General features: G+C 37.3%; 1 protein-coding gene across 1 annotated transcript in view; it reads left to right on the top strand.

The window, feature by feature from the left end:
* The window catches only part of slc17a6b (solute carrier family 17 member 6b), a 28935-nt gene extending 17283 nt beyond the window's left edge, over positions 1–11652 (top strand). Inside the window, exons 8-12 of the mRNA XM_007246901.4 lie at positions 158–307; positions 2133–2265; positions 2384–2494; positions 5230–5357; positions 7493–11652. Of these exons, the coding sequence (XP_007246963.2) occupies positions 158–307; positions 2133–2265; positions 2384–2494; positions 5230–5357; positions 7493–7834 (864 nt within the window). The 3' untranslated portion in view covers positions 7835–11652. The remainder of the gene's footprint in view (positions 1–157; positions 308–2132; positions 2266–2383; positions 2495–5229; positions 5358–7492) is intronic.
* The last annotated feature ends 9933 nt before the right edge of the window (positions 11653–21585 follow it).

Here is a 21585-nt window from a genome sequence, read left to right as displayed (position 1 = left end):
TTACATTACATGATAGAGTAAACCAGCTGCTATTTATAGTTACAAATGCCTGTGTCACTGAATTAACTAGAAGTGATATATGATACATTCATTTTGCATTTATTTAGTAGTTACTTGTGCTTAACTCCTATTTCACAACTGTTTATCGGTCTTGCAGAAATTCAAGACGCCCTGGAGACAGTTCTTCACCTCCATGCCTGTCTATGCAATCATCGTGGCCAACTTCTGCAGGAGCTGGACCTTCTATCTGCTGCTCATTAGCCAGCCGGCATACTTCGAGGAGGTGTTTGGTTTCGAGATCAGCAAAGTAAGTTTGTTTATCTTCTATAGCAGAGGTTATTCACCTTTTGTTCAATGTGCGACTGATGTGAATTTAGTTTTATGTTTCATGTTTCATGTTGAGAGATTCAGAATTCTGCTCTTTCTCACCATTTATCACTATGCACATTAATCAGTGCAGCAGCAGTTTCACTTTCATATGATGAAGAACAATAAACTACAACCTCAACCTGCCCTTTATATTTAACAATCCTTACTGGAATTCACTTTTACTTTACTAAACTTAATATTTTATGATTATATTTGACCAAAATTGGGGTGCAATTTAGCATACTTTAGGCATCATAGAAAAAATAACAGAGAATATGATTAAAGAATAATTTAGTTTCTCAAAATGTGATCTTGTGATGTCAAACCAATGGTACAATACAAAGATGTGTACACATCTACAGCTCTGGAAGAAAAAATAAGAGAACACTTCAGTTTCTGAATCAGTTTCTCTGATTTTGCTATTTATAGGTTTATGTTTGCGTAAAATGAACATTGTAGTTTTGTTCTATAAACTACGGACAACATTTCTCCCAAATTCCAAATGAAAATATTATCATTTAGAGCATTTATTTGCAGAAAATGAGAAATGGCTGAAATAACATACAAGATACAGAGCTCAAATAAGGGTGATCTCAAATAATGCAAAGAAAACAAGTTCATATTCATAGTGTTTTAAGAGTTCAGAAATCAATATTTATTAGAATAACCCTGGTTTTAACCACAGTTTTCATGCATCTTGGCATCATGTTCTCCTCCACCAGTCTTACACACTGCTTTTGGATATCTTTATGCTACTCCTGGTGCAAAAATTCAAGCAGTTCAGTTTGGTTTGATGGTTGTGATCCTCCATGTTCCTCTTGATTATATTCCAGAGGTTTTCAATTTGGTAAAATTCGATTTTCATAAGTGGTCTCTTATTTTTTTCCCAGAGCTGTATATTTTACCATTGGTTTGACATCACAAAGTCACATTTTGTGAAAATTAAATAGATTACTCATTTTGCCTGGTATTTTTCTGGTTCCCAAAGATTTAGCTTACCTTGGATTTTGTTATTTATTTTATTTGAGCTTAGTTCGTATGTTCATCTGCTTCAAGATGAAATCAGTTACCAATGCTGTGACCTTTATTGTCCCTAAAGGTGTTTGTTTGATTTGTCGTCTAAAGCAGCATTAGCATCTCATTTAGGTGTTTTTCCTTCGTCTACAAAAGTAAAAGCTTAATGTCTCCACATTAATGAACGTCATTACACTAAGCTCTTCTTGATATGCTATTTATGATGCTTTGCAAATTACAGTAAGCACTGTTAATTGCATTATGATATTCAGTAATAACTGATCTGAAACACAAGATAGATCCCAATTGAAATACTCTTCTTGCTTTACTGTCCAAACATTAATCCACTATTCCTACAAAGTGAGTTCGAATTTGTCCTAAAGTGTCCATATGTTGTAAATATTAAACCTTAGCTATCAAACGAAAAAAAAAAAAAAAGTTAAGCATCGTTTCAGATTGGTATGTAGTCCTTTTGTATAACAAGCTGTTATAGCTAGAGTAGCTATAGTAGTTTTTTTAATGAATAAGTCAAAATTCCAGACAAGCAGTTTGGTGATATTCTATTCTAATTCCTTCTGAAAGCTGATTGGCCAGAATTTTCCAGTTTCATTTGTATCAAGTCAATTGAAGTTACAATCTTCTTTTTTGACAGTAATAAGCAGTGTATGGTACAGATGCAATATCTCAATCTCTTGTGTTATAGAACATTTTACAGTAGGTTAGTAATGACCACATGTTTTATTGCCCAGGTTGGCATGCTGTCAGCCCTTCCTCATCTGGTGATGACCATCATTGTGCCCATTGGAGGGCAAATAGCGGATTACCTGCGGAGTAAGAACCTCATGTCCACCACCAACGTCAGGAAGATCATGAATTGTGGAGGTGTGTGCCAGTTACTGCAAAGCTGTACCATTACACCATACATAAGTGTATTTTTGGGTGTGATTGTTATTATATTATACAGAAGTTATTCTTTACTTAATGATTCTGTTGTTTGCAGGCTTTGGTATGGAGGCCACTCTGCTGCTAATTGTGGGATACTCTCACAGTAAAGGAATGGCCATCTCGTTCCTAGTGCTAGCTGTGGGCTTCAGTGGCTTTGCAATATCAGGTGAGTCACATTTCAGGTCCAGAGTTTAGATGGTGTCCATTAATCTGTCTGATTGAGTCCTGAGGACATCCTACGCTGTGCAGTGAGGGCTCAGTTGTGGGGATGTGGCCAACAGAGCTCAGGAACTTTCTTTTCTTAATGGTGACAATCACAGTTTTCACGTTTTATAGTAACAAGATGGGAAAATGATCAATTTTACTGCATATATTAGTTTTTTTTGCTAATAGTAATCAGTTTGTACGTTTTACACCGTAATCCAGCTCAAAGTAGCTCCACACCCCCTTGGTCGAATCTGGTGAGCTCTGACATTTAAATTGAGGCATTAATAACTTAAAAAGTGCACAAGAAGCTAATTAAAAACCACTGTTTACATCCCATAATGCTAATTAATTATTCAGGATGCTGTCACACATTACAAATACCTGCTTTCATGTTGAAATACTTTATATTATGTTTTTTTTTAACAAAGACAGACATATGGTATGGCATACTAATAGCTATTATTATTACATATATTTGTTATAATGGTGTAAAAAGCGACTTTTTAGGGCATAATATGCCCCAATATGGCCATTGTACAGAGTGCTGGGCAAAAAGCACAAAATTACTGTATCTCAGAAAGCTGTAGGAGAGCGGAGGTGTGCTATTCAACAAAGGTAAATACTTTATTATCATGTTTTATTTTAGAGCAATTTTAGAGCATCTATTGAAATGTCCTTTAGCTCTAAAAAAGCCATATTTTAAATTCTTTTGTTATTTTAAGGAGGCACATGTGAGGGAGGCCCAGATTTAGTTAAAAAAAAAACAAATAGCTTAAGCTCATCTTAACCAAGCTCTGGTTTCAGTAGTGTTTTCTCCCAGCGTTCTACAGCACTCTTTCTGCAGCTGGAGACGAGTGCATTTCTCCTTCTCTCTTTAAATAATTCATCCTCTCTCCCCCGAGAGCTGCCTTACTGCCTGCTCACGCAGACACAACCCACCGAACGGGAGGTGGGGGAGCTCCTCGGCTCTACAAGATGGCTGCCTCGCCTCTATTTTTAGTCCGATTCTCCAGCAGAATGTCAGAGATACTGAAAAAAATCCACACCCTAGAGTGAATGGAGGAAACGCAGTGTTCACAGAAATGTGCTGCTGCTGCATTCATCCTGAGAACACTCAACACTTCTATTCCACTTCAGTCGTTTGTGGAAAGTACAGTCTGAGATTTACAGCGCTGGGATATTATTCAATGATTCATTATTTACTATAACTGATTCTGTATCTACTATAAATGATTTAGTTACTACTACTGCAATACTAATATAAATAATTCTGTATCTCCTATAAACGATTCATTAACTACTACTGCAATACTTTAATAAATGATCCTGCATCTCGTATCAATGATTTAGTAATTAAGATAGCAATAACTATTATAAATGATTCTGTATCTCCTATAAATAATTCAGTAAATACTATAGCAATTCTATTATTAATGATACTTGAGTTGAAAATAAATGATTCAGTATCTTCTGTAAATGATTCAGTAACTATTAGAAATGATTCTATGTCTCCTATAAATGATTCAGTGACTACTGTAGCAATAACTATTATACATGATTCAGTGTCTAATATAAATGATTCTGCATCTCCTATAAATGATCCAGTAATTACTATATCAATGCTATTATTAATGATCCAGTATGTACTATAAATGATCCAGTAATTACTATATCAATGCTATTATTAATGATCCAGTATGTACTATAAATGATCCAGTAATTACTATATCAATGCGATTATTAATGATTCAGTATGTACTATAAATGATCCAGTAATTACTATATCCATGCTATTATTAATGATCCAGTATGTACTATAAATGATCCAGTAATTACTATATCAATGCGATTATTAATGATTCAGTATGTACTATAAATGATCCAGTAATTACTATATCAATGCTATTATTAATGATCCAGTATGTACTATAAATGATCCAGTAATTACTATATCAATGCTATTATTAATGATTCAGTATGTACTATAAATGATCCAGTAATTACTATATCAATGCTATTATTAATGATCCAGTATGTACTATAAATGATCCAGTAATTACTATATCAATGTGATTATTAATGATTCAGTATGTACTATAAATGATTTAGTAATTACTATAGCAATAACTATTATATATGATTCTGTATCTGCTACAAATAATTCAGTATCTACTATAAACGATTCAGTAACTACTATAGTGAAACTGCTATAAAGGATTATGTGTCTCTTATAAATGATTCAGTAACCACAATAAAGATATAATAATCCTGTATCTTGTACAAATGATTCATTAACTAAAGAAAAGATTCTGTATTTGCTATAAATGATTCAATAACAATTCTACATGAAACTGTATCTACTATAAAAGACTGTATCTTTTATAAACAATTCAGAGAAAATTCCTGAGACAGGAAAATGAAGTATATAAAACCCATACATCGTACTTCATTTAAAGGCTTAATCAGGTCATATTATATGGATTATTTTAACATAAAAATGTCTTCTTAAAAGCAAGGATATGAATAAACCTTTCATAGTATAAAGTATGTTCACTTGATATAAATATTTTATGCCCGTTCAGGGGTTCAAAAAAACACATCCAGGTCAAGAACTAGATGTAACTAGTGCTAACTGTAGAACTAAGGCTACAGTGTTAAATGTTACATTGTCTGTTTTTTTTTCTTCTTCTTTAGGTTTTAATGTCAATCACTTGGACATCGCTCCACGTTATGCCAGTATTCTTATGGGCATCTCAAATGGAGTTGGAACTCTATCAGGCATGGTGTGTCCTCTGATCGTAGGAACAATGACCAAAAACAAGGTAAGAATGAGGCTCAGCACGTGCAGTGCTTGAACTGCTCTGATGTTTTATATGCAGTGGAATATTTTCTTATGAAAGCCCTTGAAAGCTTATTGGCTTTATGATCTGTGTGACATTTTGTCAGATTTACGAACCCAGTTTTCTGTGTTGTGACACTGATGGTGCTGCTCTGTCTTTGAACATGTCAGTGTGAGGTTAGGTCCTCATTAAAAGTTGTGTTGTCTGATGTGAAAGGCAAGTGCAATTCTTATAGAAGAAGAACCTACAGTGTGTTTCAATCTGATTGTGGAGATCTTACCTGAGAGAGGACAATGGATTAAGGCAGGGGTGTCCAAACTACGGTCCGCGGGCCATTAGCGGCCCGTTTCCTTTTTTGAAGAATTTTAGAAATAAAATCAAAGTTGGCCCACAGGTTTTCATAATGTAAGATTCAAAGTTTAAATGCTAGGTGGCAGAAAAAGGGCCAAAGAGTTTAAAAGCGGCGAGAATGTGCAGTTGTAGTGCGAAAAACAGATGAAAGAGTCTATATGTGGCGAAAACGCGCAGTTGTAAAAGCGGAGAGAGCGCTCAGTTATAGTGCAGAAAACAGGCCAAAGAGTCTAAAAGCGGAGAGAGTGCACAGTTGGGCCAGTTCCACAGAAATGAAAAATGAGTTAACTGAGTTCAGAGGGAAGTGTGTATGTTTAATTTGTCAGGAATCAGTTGCCTAATTAGGAGTATAAGTGTATAATATTAAGAGACGTTATGAAACGAAACATCAATTTGAAAATCTTAGTTTAAACAACACTGTCAAAGATAGAAAAAGATAGTTACTCAAGTAAAATGGTGTGTGAAGGATAGAAATCAAGAATATCTATCTATCCATCCATCCATCCATCATCCATTCATCCAGCCATCCATCCAACTTCGTACTTACAAGTGACACAATGGTCTAATTGCATACTATTGCACTCTGATTGTACACAAGTTACATTTTTTTCCATTTGCTGTTATATGTATTTTTGGTTATCTATCTATCTGTCGATCGGTCGATCTGTCAATCTGTCTCTCTGTCTATATAATGTACTGCACTAAACAAAGCGCTGGGGAAAGAAATGCTGTTGGAGAGGGGAAATGGTAAACTTAAACATCACTAACAGTCTATTTTCATGCTTTCCGTCTGTATTGTTTTAATTAGTATTAATTTTTAATATATCGACACCAATGCATATTGCTTTATTAGCAACAGAAAACACAGGTACGTATGTTCATTGCTACCGTTGCAGTGAATTGTGAACAGGTGCATTCGCAACACGTGTGCACTCCCGCTTGTCACACACATGGACACGCAGCAGTGCACAACTTTTACATCAACAACAGGACATTTAAAAAGCTTGATAATTAAGAGGATTTGGGTCTTTGACGCCTTATTTAAAAGCACAGTCATATTTCCATAGAGAACAAACTAGAAGAAACATTGTGTTTATCACGGATGTTTGGCTTTTAGAAGTTTAAATGTGAGGGTTTGAGCTATGTATCATCTTGCAGATTTTTCAAGAATGATGTTGTGCTAGTGGTACAAGTGATTCACAAGATTGTGAATCAAGAGTTCAGGTTGGGTTGAATCTTGGGTTAAAGAACATTCCTGCTGACTTTAAGTCTACCTCGTTACTTCTTGCTTATGATTTTGGAACATGATAACGTGATTTCTGAGATATGCCAGCAAGAATATCTAAAATTATTCAAAAAAAAACAAACAAACAATCAAAAAGTGTTAGGTGCATTAAGCAACATGTTAGCAATTTTAAGCAGGAACATATTCTCGGCAATGATCCCAGTTGTAAGCCAATGGAAGTCCTCGATAGCTGATGTGATGCTAAAGAAGATGAAACCGAAACTTCACATGAAGCATTGCTCTACGTATGAGTATGAGCATCAGTTTTGGAGCACAAACTGTTCAGATGAATGTTAGCTATAGATCACATTAAAGAGATACATTGGAATTGTGCTGCTTTTGGGCAAAACATGGATGTTTTATTGTATTGCTTCAAAAAAACCTTATTAAAGAAAATAAATAAGCCACACAAAATATTTGCTCACCATTTCAGTTTGAATCTAAATGAATGTAAATGTGTATGTATCTCTCTCCTCTCCAGACCAGAGAAGAGTGGCAGTATGTGTTCCTCATCGCCTCTATGGTGCATTACGGCGGTGTCATCTTCTACGGAATTTTTGCTTCAGGAGAAAAGCAGCCGTGGGCCGACCCGGAGCTGACCAGCGAGGAGAAGTGCGGCTTCATCGACGAAGACGAGCTGGCTGAGGAGACCGGGGACATCACCCAAAGCTACGGGGCCCTGGGGGGCCCGGCCAAGTCGTACGGGGCCACCACACAAATGAACGGAGGATGGCCGGACGGCTGGGAGAAAAGAGAAGAATATGTACAAGAGGGAGTGGATGAGGGAGGGTATGGCTACAGGCAGGGTGGGGATTACTCCTAGACCAATACATAGACATAAACACACACACACACACACAGACATACACTTACTTAACACACACACACACACACAAAATACTACACAATGTGACTACACAAACATGCACACATGAACATTGTAGACTTATTTTGTAGTGATTGTGAGTTCTAATAAAAAGAGTGCAGAATTACTTATTATTAAGTTGTACAAAGAATACTACAAATATAAAAAAAATACACATTGTCGTATGTTTGCACAAGATAAAATAATCAGAAATCTAGGTATATTAAGAATAATTAAAAGAATAAATATATATATGAATCGATATACAATAATGATATATAAATATAGAACTAATCGAATAATTCATATAATAATACATATCAAATTGGCAGATTGTAAATGTAAATTTATGTACGTCTGTGTGAAAAAAATAACAACAAGAGTGAATTTATTTCAAGTGCAATCATATGTAACGTTGTAAAGCTGATATTTCCACCTCATTTTCTCATTCCGTAGGGTTAGTTTAGTTGCTGGTGTTCAGAACCATCGTGATTCATTAAGGCTTGAATAAGAAAATTTGTTCAGAGCCAAAGCCAGCTGTTGAGCAACCCATGTAAACCTGAACCAAGACACTGGGACCTGGTTCAAACCTGGCATTAACATGGAACAGTTCACCTGGGTGATCTGATCATGCAGTAAGTGGACAGATGCATCGTAATCCAGTCACTGAAACAAACGATTCTCTTTCGAATGTGAACGGAAAAACGTATTGATACATCCCTCACTGCAAAGCTCACTGACCTGCCAGAACATACAGTATACAACATACAGCGAGATCATACCGTCCACTGTCCTTGGGGGTTAGCTGAGCAACACTATCTACAGTAACAAGCTAATGGATGAATATAAATGTGATATTAATGGCTACAAGCTGCCTCATCTGGATTTATGCTGAGGACTCCATGTACAGAAAACTGGAGGACCAATCTTACCACAAACCCAAGGCTATGCAGGAATGGATACAGTATCTTGCAATCATTTGTGACCAGATCACCCAGAATCCACATTAATGCCAGGTGTGAACGGGTCCTGAAACTGTTTTTCTGTTCGGATTGCACTGCGAGAGTTGTACTGTGTAAATGCACAAAACCGTGCGTCTCCTTCTAATCCATGATGTGTTACTCATTCATCGTAGATGTAATGTTTCTGTGAGACTAAAGGGGATTTGGGTCTTTGACACCTTATTTAAGAGCACAGTCATATTTCCATAGAGAACAAACTAGACGTAGCATTGTGTTTTTCACGGATTCGTGATTCGGCTTGTGGATGTTTAAAAGATGATTGACAAATGTGAGGTTAATTCTGAGGGTTTGAGCTATTATCTTGGTGCAACTGATTCACAAGGCTGTGAATTAAGAGTTCAGGTTGGGTTGAATCTTGGGTTAAAGAACACTTTTGCTGCCTTCAAGTTTCAAGGTTGTTAGTTTGTACTTATGATTTTTGGAGCTCGTTAAAAGATTGAGTAAGTGATTTCTGAGATATACCAAGGAAGTATATCTAAAAATATTGCAAAAAAAAAGAACAAGAAACAAACAAAGAAAAAGCATAAAGTAAGAAGCATTAAGCGAAGGTTAGTGCTATTATTTCCCAGCACTTTAACTTTTTTTTTTTTTTCATTTTTACTTAGTTTTTTTTAGTTTTTTTTCACTCCTTAACAGGCCAGGATTTTTGTCAATTGTCTGCCTGACACTACAACCATAAATCTTGAGGATTTCTAGTCAAACATTACATAAAAAGCTTTTTATATTTGATAAGGAACATTACTAAAAGCATAATTGTAATTGTAATAGAAAATATAAAACAAATATTTAAATAAATCTGCTAATGTCAAAAAATATTGAATTAAATCATTAAATTGGCTCTTTTTTGAACTTCATTTTAAAATCAATATTTTCCTGAATACAAATCAAACAGTTCATGTCCTACAAACATTTTGTAGGATGTTCATTTTGTTCATTTGTTTAGTTTTTGCATCTATTTTCAAATTTGCAGAATTTGGGTTTGATTCCTGTTACTAATCTGGGATTATTAGGTGGAGCCCAAGTGTCCTACAGTAGATTTCAAACCCCTCAAATGTTTAGAATGTAAATAAGTTATTTTACTACAGAAATAAAGAGTTTTGTATCACCTACACCTGTAGCCTGTATACAAGACAAGGCATGTTAAGGGATTGAGCACCAAATTGTTATCCACACACCTTAAATCAGAAAGTCTTGTTTTCCATTCGTACATATGAATTTGTGTTGTTTAAATCATAATTACGATGCTTCTGAGATGACTTGAAGGCAGCATTATTTGTAGGTGTTCTCAGTATGCTCATGCATTCTTATTATTAGAGTTATGAGGGAAATAAGCTCACTCTGTGGAAGACGATACATCACACCAAGCCAGTCCAGAACACATCAAGAACACATGAACACAACACAAGCATGTTGAAACAAACACACACAAACAAACAAAAAAAAAACACAGTAGTTGGGAAGCTTTTGGGAGAAACTGGGCAAGCACAGAAATGGACTAAAGCACAGGGTGTCAAAGAGACCCAATTCTTCCGTTCCTTCTGTTTTCAGAAGTTAAAAACACCATGCCATCTCGACGTCCATGAATGTTAGTTATGCATGGATCAAAGCTTTTTTTGTTTGGAAAGAGAAAATTCGTCGTTTGTCGGTTTCTTTGCACAGTTAACCAAAGGTAAATGTGTAGAGCGGGCTCTCAGCAGGGTCCAGCGTATAGGGATGGGTGAACACTGGGCTTCGACCTGCTGTTAGAGCTCCCACAGCCATAGCAGGCCACAGCTGACCATATTCAATGTACAAAGCAATAAATCCATGGTGACGGTCGTCAGTTCAACCAACTCCAACTTTAAGGAAAAAGATCTCTATATATACACGTGTATGTAACACATAAGCACATTTATCTGTAGTAACTTTTTTGGTTCACGTTGTGTTTTTTGTGATGACAATTATTTAAAAAATAAAAAAGAGAGAGAAAAGATCAACTATACTTCTTGTTAAAATATGTATAAATATATATATATATATATATATATATATATATATATATATATATATATATATATATATATATATATATATATATATATATATAAATAGATTTAGCAAGAGTCCAGTGCACATCTCCTAGACGTAAGGAGCATTCGCACTGGGCCCACTCACCAGAAGAGAATGATTCTTAAGTGCCACCTGCGCCCGGTTCCCTGGTGAACGCCTTCACCGCGGTTCCGGCGTCAGCAGGTGGCCACACCTCTGTAGTCGTCCTGTATGGTTGCCAGTGCCAGTTGCTTTTTTTGAGAGTATGTTGTTGTGAGATATGTTTTTTATGTTTTAACCCCCCATCCCCCTCCACATCCACAAACACACAAACACAAACACACAAACACAGACCCAAAGCCCTCTTTTTGACGTCTCCCTCTTGTTTCCGGTCTGTGTTCTGTCAGTGGCTTGAGAACTGCCCCCCCTTGTCCTGAAACCCACCCGCCCCACCCGTCACCCCCTCCCCATTTAGTCTCCTCTCGCACACGACTACTGTCGCGCAATATTCAGTGGCGCAAAAAAAATGGCTCATTTTTAAAGGTATTCAGACACTGACAGTTATTAGCCATGGCGTCAAAGGTACCATATTCCTGTTTCGTGCCTCAGAGTAAAGTTCAAAGTGTGATTCTTTTGCTGTGTTTCCTGTAAATGGAGAGGTTTGTTGATGTCAAAATGAAATGCTCTATATATCCTTTTTATATAAAAACCAATGACAAAATTTTATACCAGTGTCTGCTTCTGATTTCACTGCCCAGTTCCTGTCTACGTTACTAACTATCTACTGTATATCTATCTTTGACTATATGCAGCTCTGGAAAGAAAAAAATAAGAGATCGCTTAAAAGTGATGAGTTTCTTTGATGTTACTAAATTGAAAACCTCTGGAATATAATCAAGAGGAAGATGGATGATCACAAGCCATCAAACCAAACTGAACTGCTTGAATTTTTGCACCAGTAGTGTGAAGCCTCAAGTTATCCAAAAGCAGTGTGTAAGACTGGTGGAGGAGAACATGATGCCAAGATGCATGAAAACTGTGATTAAAAACCAGGGTTATTCCACCAAATATTGATTTCTGAACTCTTAAAACTTTATGAATATGAACTTGTTTTCTTTGCATTATTTGAGGTCTGAAAGCCCTGCAACTTTTTTGTTATTTCAGCCATTTCTCATTTTTTTGCAAACAAATGCTCTAAATGACAATATTTTTATTTGGAATTTGGGAGAAATGTTCTCTGTAGTTTATAGAATAAAACAACAATGTTCATTTTATTCAAACATATACCTATAAATAGCAAAATCAGAGAAACTGATTTAGAAATTGAAGTGTTTTCTTAATTCTGTTTCCAGAGCTGTATATATCTACCTGTCTGTCCAACATACAAAGTGTTAAACAGCCCAAAATACTCTGTAATACATTTGGGTGCTCTTGTTTGGGGAGCTATTAACTTGTGGTGTCTGAGGCTGGTAACACTGATGAACTTTTTCTGTACAACAGAGCTAACTTTTACTCTTCCTTTTCTGGGGAAGGCCTGATGAGATCCAGTTTCATCATAACGTTTTTGATGGTCTTTGCAACTTAATTGCAAATCTATCTATCTATCTATCTATCTATCTATCTATCTATCTATCTATCTATCTATCTATCTATCTATCTATCTATCTATCTATCTAATTACATACAAGTGATACATGCTATAATGGCATACTATCACACTATTATTGTACACTAAATACACAAGTTATATTATTTTAATACAGTATGCTGTTACATATATTACACCTGTAGTGTAATCAATGCACTGGTCCCTGGAGCTTTACAGCCCTACTGACCCCGCTAACCCCTTAATGGAGATAGTAAGGAGGGGCAGCACTCAGAAAGCAATTTGCAGGATGTGTTCAGACCTCCTTTTCATCAGGACACTCTGCTTAGAGATGGAAAAACCTGGATTAAAAAAAAAAAACAGCATTGACCAGAACAGAGCGGAAAGGTTTTCCCTCCATTTCTGTCTCTTTTGTATAAGAGAGAGAGAGATTGGAGAAACATTGCAGAAACTGAACTGAAAGAAACGAGAGGTTTGGTAAGAAGAAGCTGCTGGAAGTGATTTGAGAGCAGGGTGTCTTGTCTCAGTTTACACAGGCAGGAGAACAAGCAGAACAAATGAGAAGAAGTGGGAGTCTCATCCCTCTCTGATGTCACCAGCCACCTTCATCGACATCTCCAGCAAGACCAAATAGATCCAGACCTTCACTGAGGACACCAAAGTCAAAAATCCCCGATGCCAAAGGTGACATCCACAGCCCGGACCACGTCCAATTACACCCCTTTTCACTTTATTACATTGTGTGAGCGAGTTGCTAATTGGATAACCTTCCCAGCACTGATTGATTTACAACAGTGGCCGAGGAAAGACATTCGTGCTTGATTGAGCTTAATTGACAACTCGTCCATTGAGCGTGATGACATAATGAACCCACGCTTCTGCTGTGAGTAAGTGCGTTGGTGGTGGCTCTTTAAAAAAGCGAATTCAACCTACTTAGACATTAACAGACTCAAGCGATGTTATGTTTCTGAGGTTTATGCTTTATTAAACTCGTATTAACCATTATTTACAGATTTGAATTCAAACAGCAGTATTTACTACAGCTTTACTACTGTTTCGAAAATGAAATTAAGATAGCAATGGATTTATAGCTTTATATTGTTTTGATTTGATATATTTCCATCAGTTTATAAACATGCATTAATGTTATTAGTATGTTTTTCCAAGCTTATGTTTTTTTTTTATTATGTCTGAGGTTATAAAACCTCTATGTGTCAATATTGTTCAAATGCAGATCAAATCTCAATTTCCTCTTAATGTAAGGGAGTTTTTTCTTGCCATTGTTGTCACACAATTATTGGCATCTCTGCCAGTAATCCATTGGCAAATACTAGCAAAAACAAGCAAAAAAAAAAGGTATAGATTTCTTAAAGTAAAGAAAAAAAATAAAACAAAAAACAAGTGAAGTAAAAGTTAAATCAAGCTAAACTCATTTTTTTGCTTGATTGTTTTGGGCTTAAATTTGGAAACAACAATCAGAATATCCTGAACTTAACCGATGATTTTTGTGCTTATTTTGAGTCAAATTTCTTATCAGAGAAATAAATAAAATGTATTGCCTTAAAATGAATTCGATAATTTCACTTGCTAGGTTTAGATTTTTTTTGCTGTGTTTTTTTAAGGGTAATATTTATGGGAAATCTTAATGTGTGCATTTATCTATCTACAAAGAAATCTTCCTGTTCTTCACATTCTACAGCAAAAATTCATCCTTCTGTCTGTCTGCCTGTCTGTCTGTCAGTCTGGACGGCGCTACGGAAGCACTAATGCTGCACTCAAAGAGGAAGAGGGCCAGCCGTGGTGAGATTGCAGCTCGGCTCCATTACTTTCTGTTAATTTGACAGGCACAATGAGTGTGTCACTCGCCCTTTAAGCCATGTTGGTTCTCGATTGTTCATCCAGAACGGTCACGGGTCCTTTCCTCCCCACGGAAAACACTAGCTACCACCCACCCACACTCAAGGCTTGTAATCCCACCCACCCTGTCAGACACTGCTGCTACTACAGGGCTCAGCCATGCCTGACCACAACATATAAAAACATAGAAAAACCCTTCTTTAATATAAAACACTGGATGAGAAGGTCCAGATCTCAGAATCTGAAGGAAGCTGTGGATCCATCCTTCTATTACTGTGTTTAAATGAGATGTTTGGATAATGAGGGATTTATGGGTTTATCTTTAACGAGAATTTAATGACTGTGTGTATGGCTGTGTGTTTGACTGCACATGCTCGTGCATATGCTCAGCGTCTCACGCATGGCTGTGTGTGTGTATACGTGTGTATGTGTGTGTGTCCGCTGGTGGGGGGGCAGGTGTTGCATTGGGCTGGTCCCTGGGGGTAACGCAGGGGAGGTGTAGAGAGGGCTGAAATCACTCTTTGATGACAGGGGCAGCACAAGGGAGCAAGGAAAAGCCCCCTCAACTCATAAATATCCCCCTAAACCTCTCACAAAGAGGGGAAAAATCGGGGTGGGGTGGGATGAATGGATATGTGGAAAGCAGGAGTGGAGGGAGGCGGGGGGGATTAAAAAGGCAGGAGAGGAAAAGGGAGGGGAATAAACAAGAAGGATAGGAAGAGTGGCAGTGGCTCAGCTGGGATGGTGGGGCAGGGGTCTGAGAGGAAGCCATGTAATCCATCCCCTCCCGCTCTCGCTCACGTGCTGGATGGAAAAGCTCTGAAGTGAATGGGCGGTGGGCATTAAAACTCAATAAATCCCACCCTTCCCCTCCCCCAACTGCTCCACTGCTCAACACCCTCATCAATTATTACTCGCTTTCATTATGCTCAGCGCCATAAAGGTCCAGGGAATCTGATTTAGGGCAAATTAACAGATTTTTCCATCAATATCCAAATTTAAAGTCTTTAAAAACACCTGACAGCACATTTTTACACTGCTAAAAATCCATTGGAAAAAAAATAGAAAATATTTAACAATTGAGCAATTAAGCTTTTTTTCTTAGTAAGATTTTTTCTCAAAATATCTAATTTTATACACTATATTGCTGTTATGACCCGGTCTAGGGTCAGGCCATAACAGATCCTGCATCTAAAAACGAAACACAACCAGCACACAAAAATTGATCCATGGAACCCATTTCTATTCCATGAGTCTCTCTATGTTCTACTGTTGCTGATCTAATCTGAAGCTACATGAAGTTTGGAGGTGTGTAGTGATGATGAACTCTGAAGCTACATGAAGTTTGGAGGTGTGTAGTGATGATGAACTCTGAAGCTACATGAAGTTTGGAGGTGTGTAGTGATGATCTAATCTGAAGCTACATGAAGTTTGGAGGTGTGTAGTGATGAACTCTGAAGCTACATGAAGTTTGGAGGTGTGTAGTGATGAACTCTGAAGCTACATGAAGTTTGGAGGTGTGTAGTGATGATGAACTCTGAAGCTACATGAAGTTTGGAGGTGTGTAGTGATGATCTAATCTGAAGCTACATGAAGTTTGGAGGTGTGTAGTGATGAACTCTGAAGCTACATGAAGTTTGGAGGTGTGTAGTGATGAACTCTGAAGCTACATGAAGTTTGGAGGTGTGTAGTGATGATGAACTCTGAAGCTACATGAAGTTTGGAGGTGTGTAGTGATTAGTGTAGTGACTCTGCAGAGTCTGTGAGTTGGTGAACTCTGTGCTCCTCAGCATCCGCTGACCCCGCTCTGTTATTTTACATTGACAGAGCACAGAGTCGCTGTCGTTCCCAGTCTCTTCCACTGTGTTATAATATAACTGACAGTTGGCTGTGGAATATTCAGTAGTGAGTAGTGAAATTTCACGACTGGATGTGTTGCTGCACAGGTGCTGCATCTTATCACTGTACTACAGTGCTGGAGTTCACTGAGCTCCTGAGAGCCTGAGACCCATTCTTCCACTAATGTTTGTAGAAGCAGTCTGCATCTAATTGGTTTTGGAGCACTGCTGTGGGGATTTAATTGCATTCAACCACTAAGCAAGAGTAGATAGAAGATAGCGAAATCAGGATGACCTTATTTCATCCCAAACTTACCATCTCTTCCCAAAAGCATTGCATTTAACACTATTACACCATCATTCTAGAGAACACAACTCCTTCCTACAATGTCATGTTTGTCTGCTCTAAATAGTCCTATTTTTTGGCAATGCTTATCCATATGGACAAGTATAATGAGTTAATTTGAATGGGGATTGGGTAAGCCATTGGTCTATCAAATTGTGTGTGAAATTGTGTAAAATTAGAGATAAAATAAACATTGAAACCATGCTTTTCTAAATGAGCCAGTTACAGGTGCTCTCAGTCACACATGTCTTTTATGAAGCAGAGAGGAGGCGGAGCATGTGATTATGCAGTGCCCTTGAACGAAGTGCCTTTATTGTGTTAAAGAGCACTAACAAACAGAATCCCACCCATACAGACCACTTTACTACAGGAATCTCTGTGTTTGTGTGTATGTGTGTGTGTGTGTGTGTGTGTGTGTGTATGAGAGTGTTGGCCTTGGACAGGGATTTTCATCACGACAAGCTGCCCCACCCAGACTTATTTGGGATTCTCATCAAGCTGGAATAGGGGTGAAGCTTGCGTATGTATGAGTGCATGTGTGTGTGAGTGTGTGCTCAATTAGGTATCCTCATGTGTATTGTCAGAACCTCTCCTTTTTCAGTGTTTTCTGACAAAAACACATGCATCCACACATACAAATACACACAAATTCAGTCTCATCACTAATGTTTCCACTGTCAGCTGAGATTTTGCTTTAAAACTACTTCTTAATGCTTCAGTGTTAAATCTATGATTTTGGTATATCCAGGATAACAAGCCTAGAAGAAAGCTGCTGTCCTTGTCTTAATGCAAAAACGTCAAGAATCCTACAGCAAACATTCTGTAAAATAATATAGAACTAAATGTTGTTTCTAAAAGAAATATTCAATAAGCTTATTGGACAAATAATTCATGCATCCTTCCTCCTCTGAGATTACACTATTACAGAATAAACTATGGAATAACTTATACATGTCACACATTTTTTAAAGGAACATTGTTTTATTCTATGAACTACGGATAACTTTTCTCCCAAAATCAAAAAAAAAAAAAAAAAAAAAATTGTCATTTAGAGCATTTAATTGAAGAAAATCAGAAATGGCTGAAATAACAAAAAAGATGCAGAGCTTTCAGACCTCATTAATATTTAATGGAATAACCCTGTTTTTTAATGCAGTTTTTGTGCATCTTGACATTTTCTCCTCCACCAGTCTTACACACTGCTTTTTGATTACTAAATTCAAGCAGTTCAGCTTGGTTTGATGGCTTGTGATCATCTATCTTCCTCTTGATTATATTCCAGAGGTTATCAATTTGGTAAAATGTAAGAAACTCATCATTTTTAAGTGGCCTCTTATTTTTTTTCCAGAGCTGTATTATAGAATACATGATTCAAGGACATTCGTTTTGATTGGATTGGATTGGATATAGTCAAATATGGCACAAATCCCTTACTGTAGCTTTAAAGCCCTGGCTATTATTGATTTTTTGTGGCCTTTTGATTTTGCCATTGGCATGTTTTTTTTTTCCTTTTCCTTTTTTTTTAGTGCAATCTGCCTTTGTGTGTGTGTACATAATCAATATATTATTAAATTAACATTATAATACGTATACAATACACACATCTAAATGCTTACGACTAGGACATCACTGTCCACATGCAGTACCTGTAAGCATGTATGTATTTTTTTACATAGATGATATGGGTCATGTCTTCTGGACAGTAGATGATTGACAGCTTGGGGCTGATGATGGGCAGGGGCCAGGGACAGGGGGGCTCCTGGGAGGAGGCCTGACCTTTCAGAGGAGCTGACATACAGTGGACTGCCTGCCAATCCACACAGCCGGTCGCATGGATCTGCAGAAACACACACCAAGCTGACCTGCTGGTCTGTGCGAGTGGATGAGGACAGTGTTGGATAAACACTGCAAATCATGTGTTTGGCATCGTGCCCTGCTTACAGTGTAAAACTGCACAGCCTGGCTGGAAGCGTCTGTGCTGGAGGAGCAAGTAAAGGTTTGTGAGCTCAGAGAATACGTAGAAATATTGGAGTATGAAAAGACATCCTAAATCAGTAGGCATGGTGTGTGTGTGTGTGTATCTGTGTGTAGGGCTCTAATGTGCTGCCAGGCAGTGCAGGCTTTATTCATTCTGGCCTCTCAGTACTACTCCACCAGATGGGAGCCAGGAGAGAGAGAGAGAGAGAGAGAGAGAGAGAGAAGGGGGTGTCTCACTCTCTCACTCGCTCTTTCTCTATATATATCCACATATGGGGGCTTCTTTGTTCACTAGAGTCCATCAATAGCAGCTCTGTGGGGTGTGTGTTTGTATGTGAGACAGAAAGAGAGAGAGAGAGAGAGAGAGAGAGAGAGAGAGAGAGAGGGAGTGTGTGTGTGTGTGTGTGTGTGAGTGTGCTGGCTGCAAAATCTCATTAAAAGTGCGAGTGGAGTGAAGAGGGCTTGAGATCCCATTAAGACGTCTATACAGACTTCAAACAGTTGTGAGCATAGAGGTCAGTCTGACAACATTACCCAGAACAGAAATCCATACAGAACAACTAAATATTAACATTAAAATACAACATATATAGAATGATTTTACAGCTCTAGAAAAAATAATTAAGAGACCACTTAAAAATTATGAGTTTCCATGAATTTACCAAATTGAAAACCTCCGGAATATAATCAAGAGGAAGATGGATGATCACAAGCCATCAAACCACCAAACTGAACTGCTTGAATTTTTGCACCAGGAGTGGCGTAAAGTTATCCAAAAGCAGTGTGTAAGACTGGTGGAGGTGAACATGCCTAAATGCATGAAAACTGTGATTAAAAAACAGGGTTATTCCACCAAATATTGATTTCTGAACTCTTAAAACTTTATGAATATGAACTTGTTTTCTTTGCATTATTTGAGGTCTGAAAGTTCTGCATCTTTTGTGTTATTTCAGCTATTTCTCATTTTCTGCAAATAAATGCTCTAAATGATAATATTTTTATTTGGAATTTGAGAACTTAGAGAAATGTTGTCCGTAGTTCATAGAATAAAACAACAATGTTTATTTTACTACAACATATACCTATAAATAGCAAAATCTGAGAAACTGAATTGGTCTCTTATTTTTTTCCAGAGCTGTATACTGTATTTTGCATTGATTATCAATATTGATTATAACACAGTTTCAATGGTCTGCTAGATAGCAATATTGTACTCAGTGCAGTCCTTAAGTTTTAGAACACTAACTAGATTCCTCTCCTTAGAGTGCATCAGTCAGCCCAGTACAATGGGTTTCAGAACACTAACTAGATCCTCATCTCATGAGTCAAGTATTGTACTCAGCTTAGTATTTTGAGTATCAGAACACTAATAGGATTCCCCTTGTTAGAGTGCATCACGCAGTCCAGCCCAGTATGGTACCAGAACACTAACTGGAAACCCCTTTTGAGAGTGCATATGGACACAGAAATACTGATCATTGATTGAACCTATGTATATATTTAAAGAAGCACTAAATCACTTGTTAATGTGTAATTACACAGTTATAAGAGATATTTACTTTTTTATTTATATATATATATATATCTTTTTATTTGCACTAAACCTAAGCTAGTGATACTGTATGTCTCGGTTGATCTGTGTGAAACACACACACACACACACACACACACACACACACACACACACACACACACACACACACACTCCTCTCCCTCCCCCACTTGCTTATTGATTTTTCCCTTGTTGTCCACACACCTCCTCTGCAGATTTGATTAGTCACACTGAGGTGACAGATAGAGAGAGAGAGAGAGAGAGAGAGAAAAGAGAGAGAGGAAAAGAGAGAGAGAATTGACTCCCGTCCTCTTTCCACACAGACCAATGATTCAGACACTTAAACACATCTGTGTGTGAGGAAATGAGATCTGAGATTAAAGTGATTTAAGATTAAGATTAAGCCTGTTTTTTTAATGATGCATTTCAGTCTATTGTCAGGTTATTACAGCGATCTGTACTGTGGCCTAAACCTCTGACCCGTGTGGTCCTGCTGTTCTGGGTGAAGGTAGAGGAGAGGACCTTTAACACTTGACCTGAAGTGATGCTTCTTTTGAGCGGGCACTTAGACTGTGGCACAAAGCTGTAATTTCAGTCATTGGAAAATTACACACTTCCACTGGAGACGCTGAAAAGAAGCTGTGATAATTCTATATATATACACACACACACACACACACAGATTTTTTGTTTTCAGACAGTATAAGCCAAAGCTAGATACATAGACAGTCAGACGGACAGAAAGACAGATAGACTATTCAACCTCAAAAGAAATTTAGGCATCCATCAGCAACAAAACAAAAAGATAAATACACACAGAAAAATGGATGGACATACAAAATATGGATATGTAAATGTGTATACGTAATGTATATCGACACTCTCCAATGAAAAACAAGTATGTCCATTTTTGTCAATTTTTAGTTTACTACATAATTTGAACAGACAAACTGTCCCTTACACTGTCTCAGAATTTCTTGATGAACGGACTGATATAAATACTTCAAAATGACCTGAAATAAACTCATTTTACATTGACTTCCATTGAAAGTGAAGAAGTTTTTTTTTTCTTTTCCGTAAAGCTGTTGCTGTCTTGGACATACTTGTTTTTACTGGACAGCGACGATATATGTGCATATGCATCCATTAATAAGTTTGTGTATTTGTATGTGTGTGGAGGTACAGAGTTTCAATGTGTTTGTACTTGTCATCTTTATCTCATGTTGCACAACAACCAGACTATACACTCCAAAGAGGGGTTTCTGGTTAGTGTTCTGGTACACACTGAACTGGCCTGAGTGATGGACTCTCGAGAGGGTTATCAGGTTAGTGTTCGGATACTCACTGTACTGGGCTGAGTGACTCTTTTGCTGTGAGTGAGGTTAGAATTGCCATCTAGGAATTAAGCACAGTATATGAGTGTAAACAGATATCTCAGATGCACTACTTCAAGAACCATAGCTGATAGAACCACATGGATAGG

Source organism: Astyanax mexicanus, chromosome 23, assembly GCF_023375975.1.
Source record: "Astyanax mexicanus isolate ESR-SI-001 chromosome 23, AstMex3_surface, whole genome shotgun sequence".
Taxonomy (NCBI): domain Eukaryota; kingdom Metazoa; phylum Chordata; class Actinopteri; order Characiformes; family Acestrorhamphidae; genus Astyanax; species Astyanax mexicanus.
The sequence above is the reverse complement of the archived record's forward strand: the minus strand, read 5'-3'. Positions and strand labels throughout refer to the sequence as shown.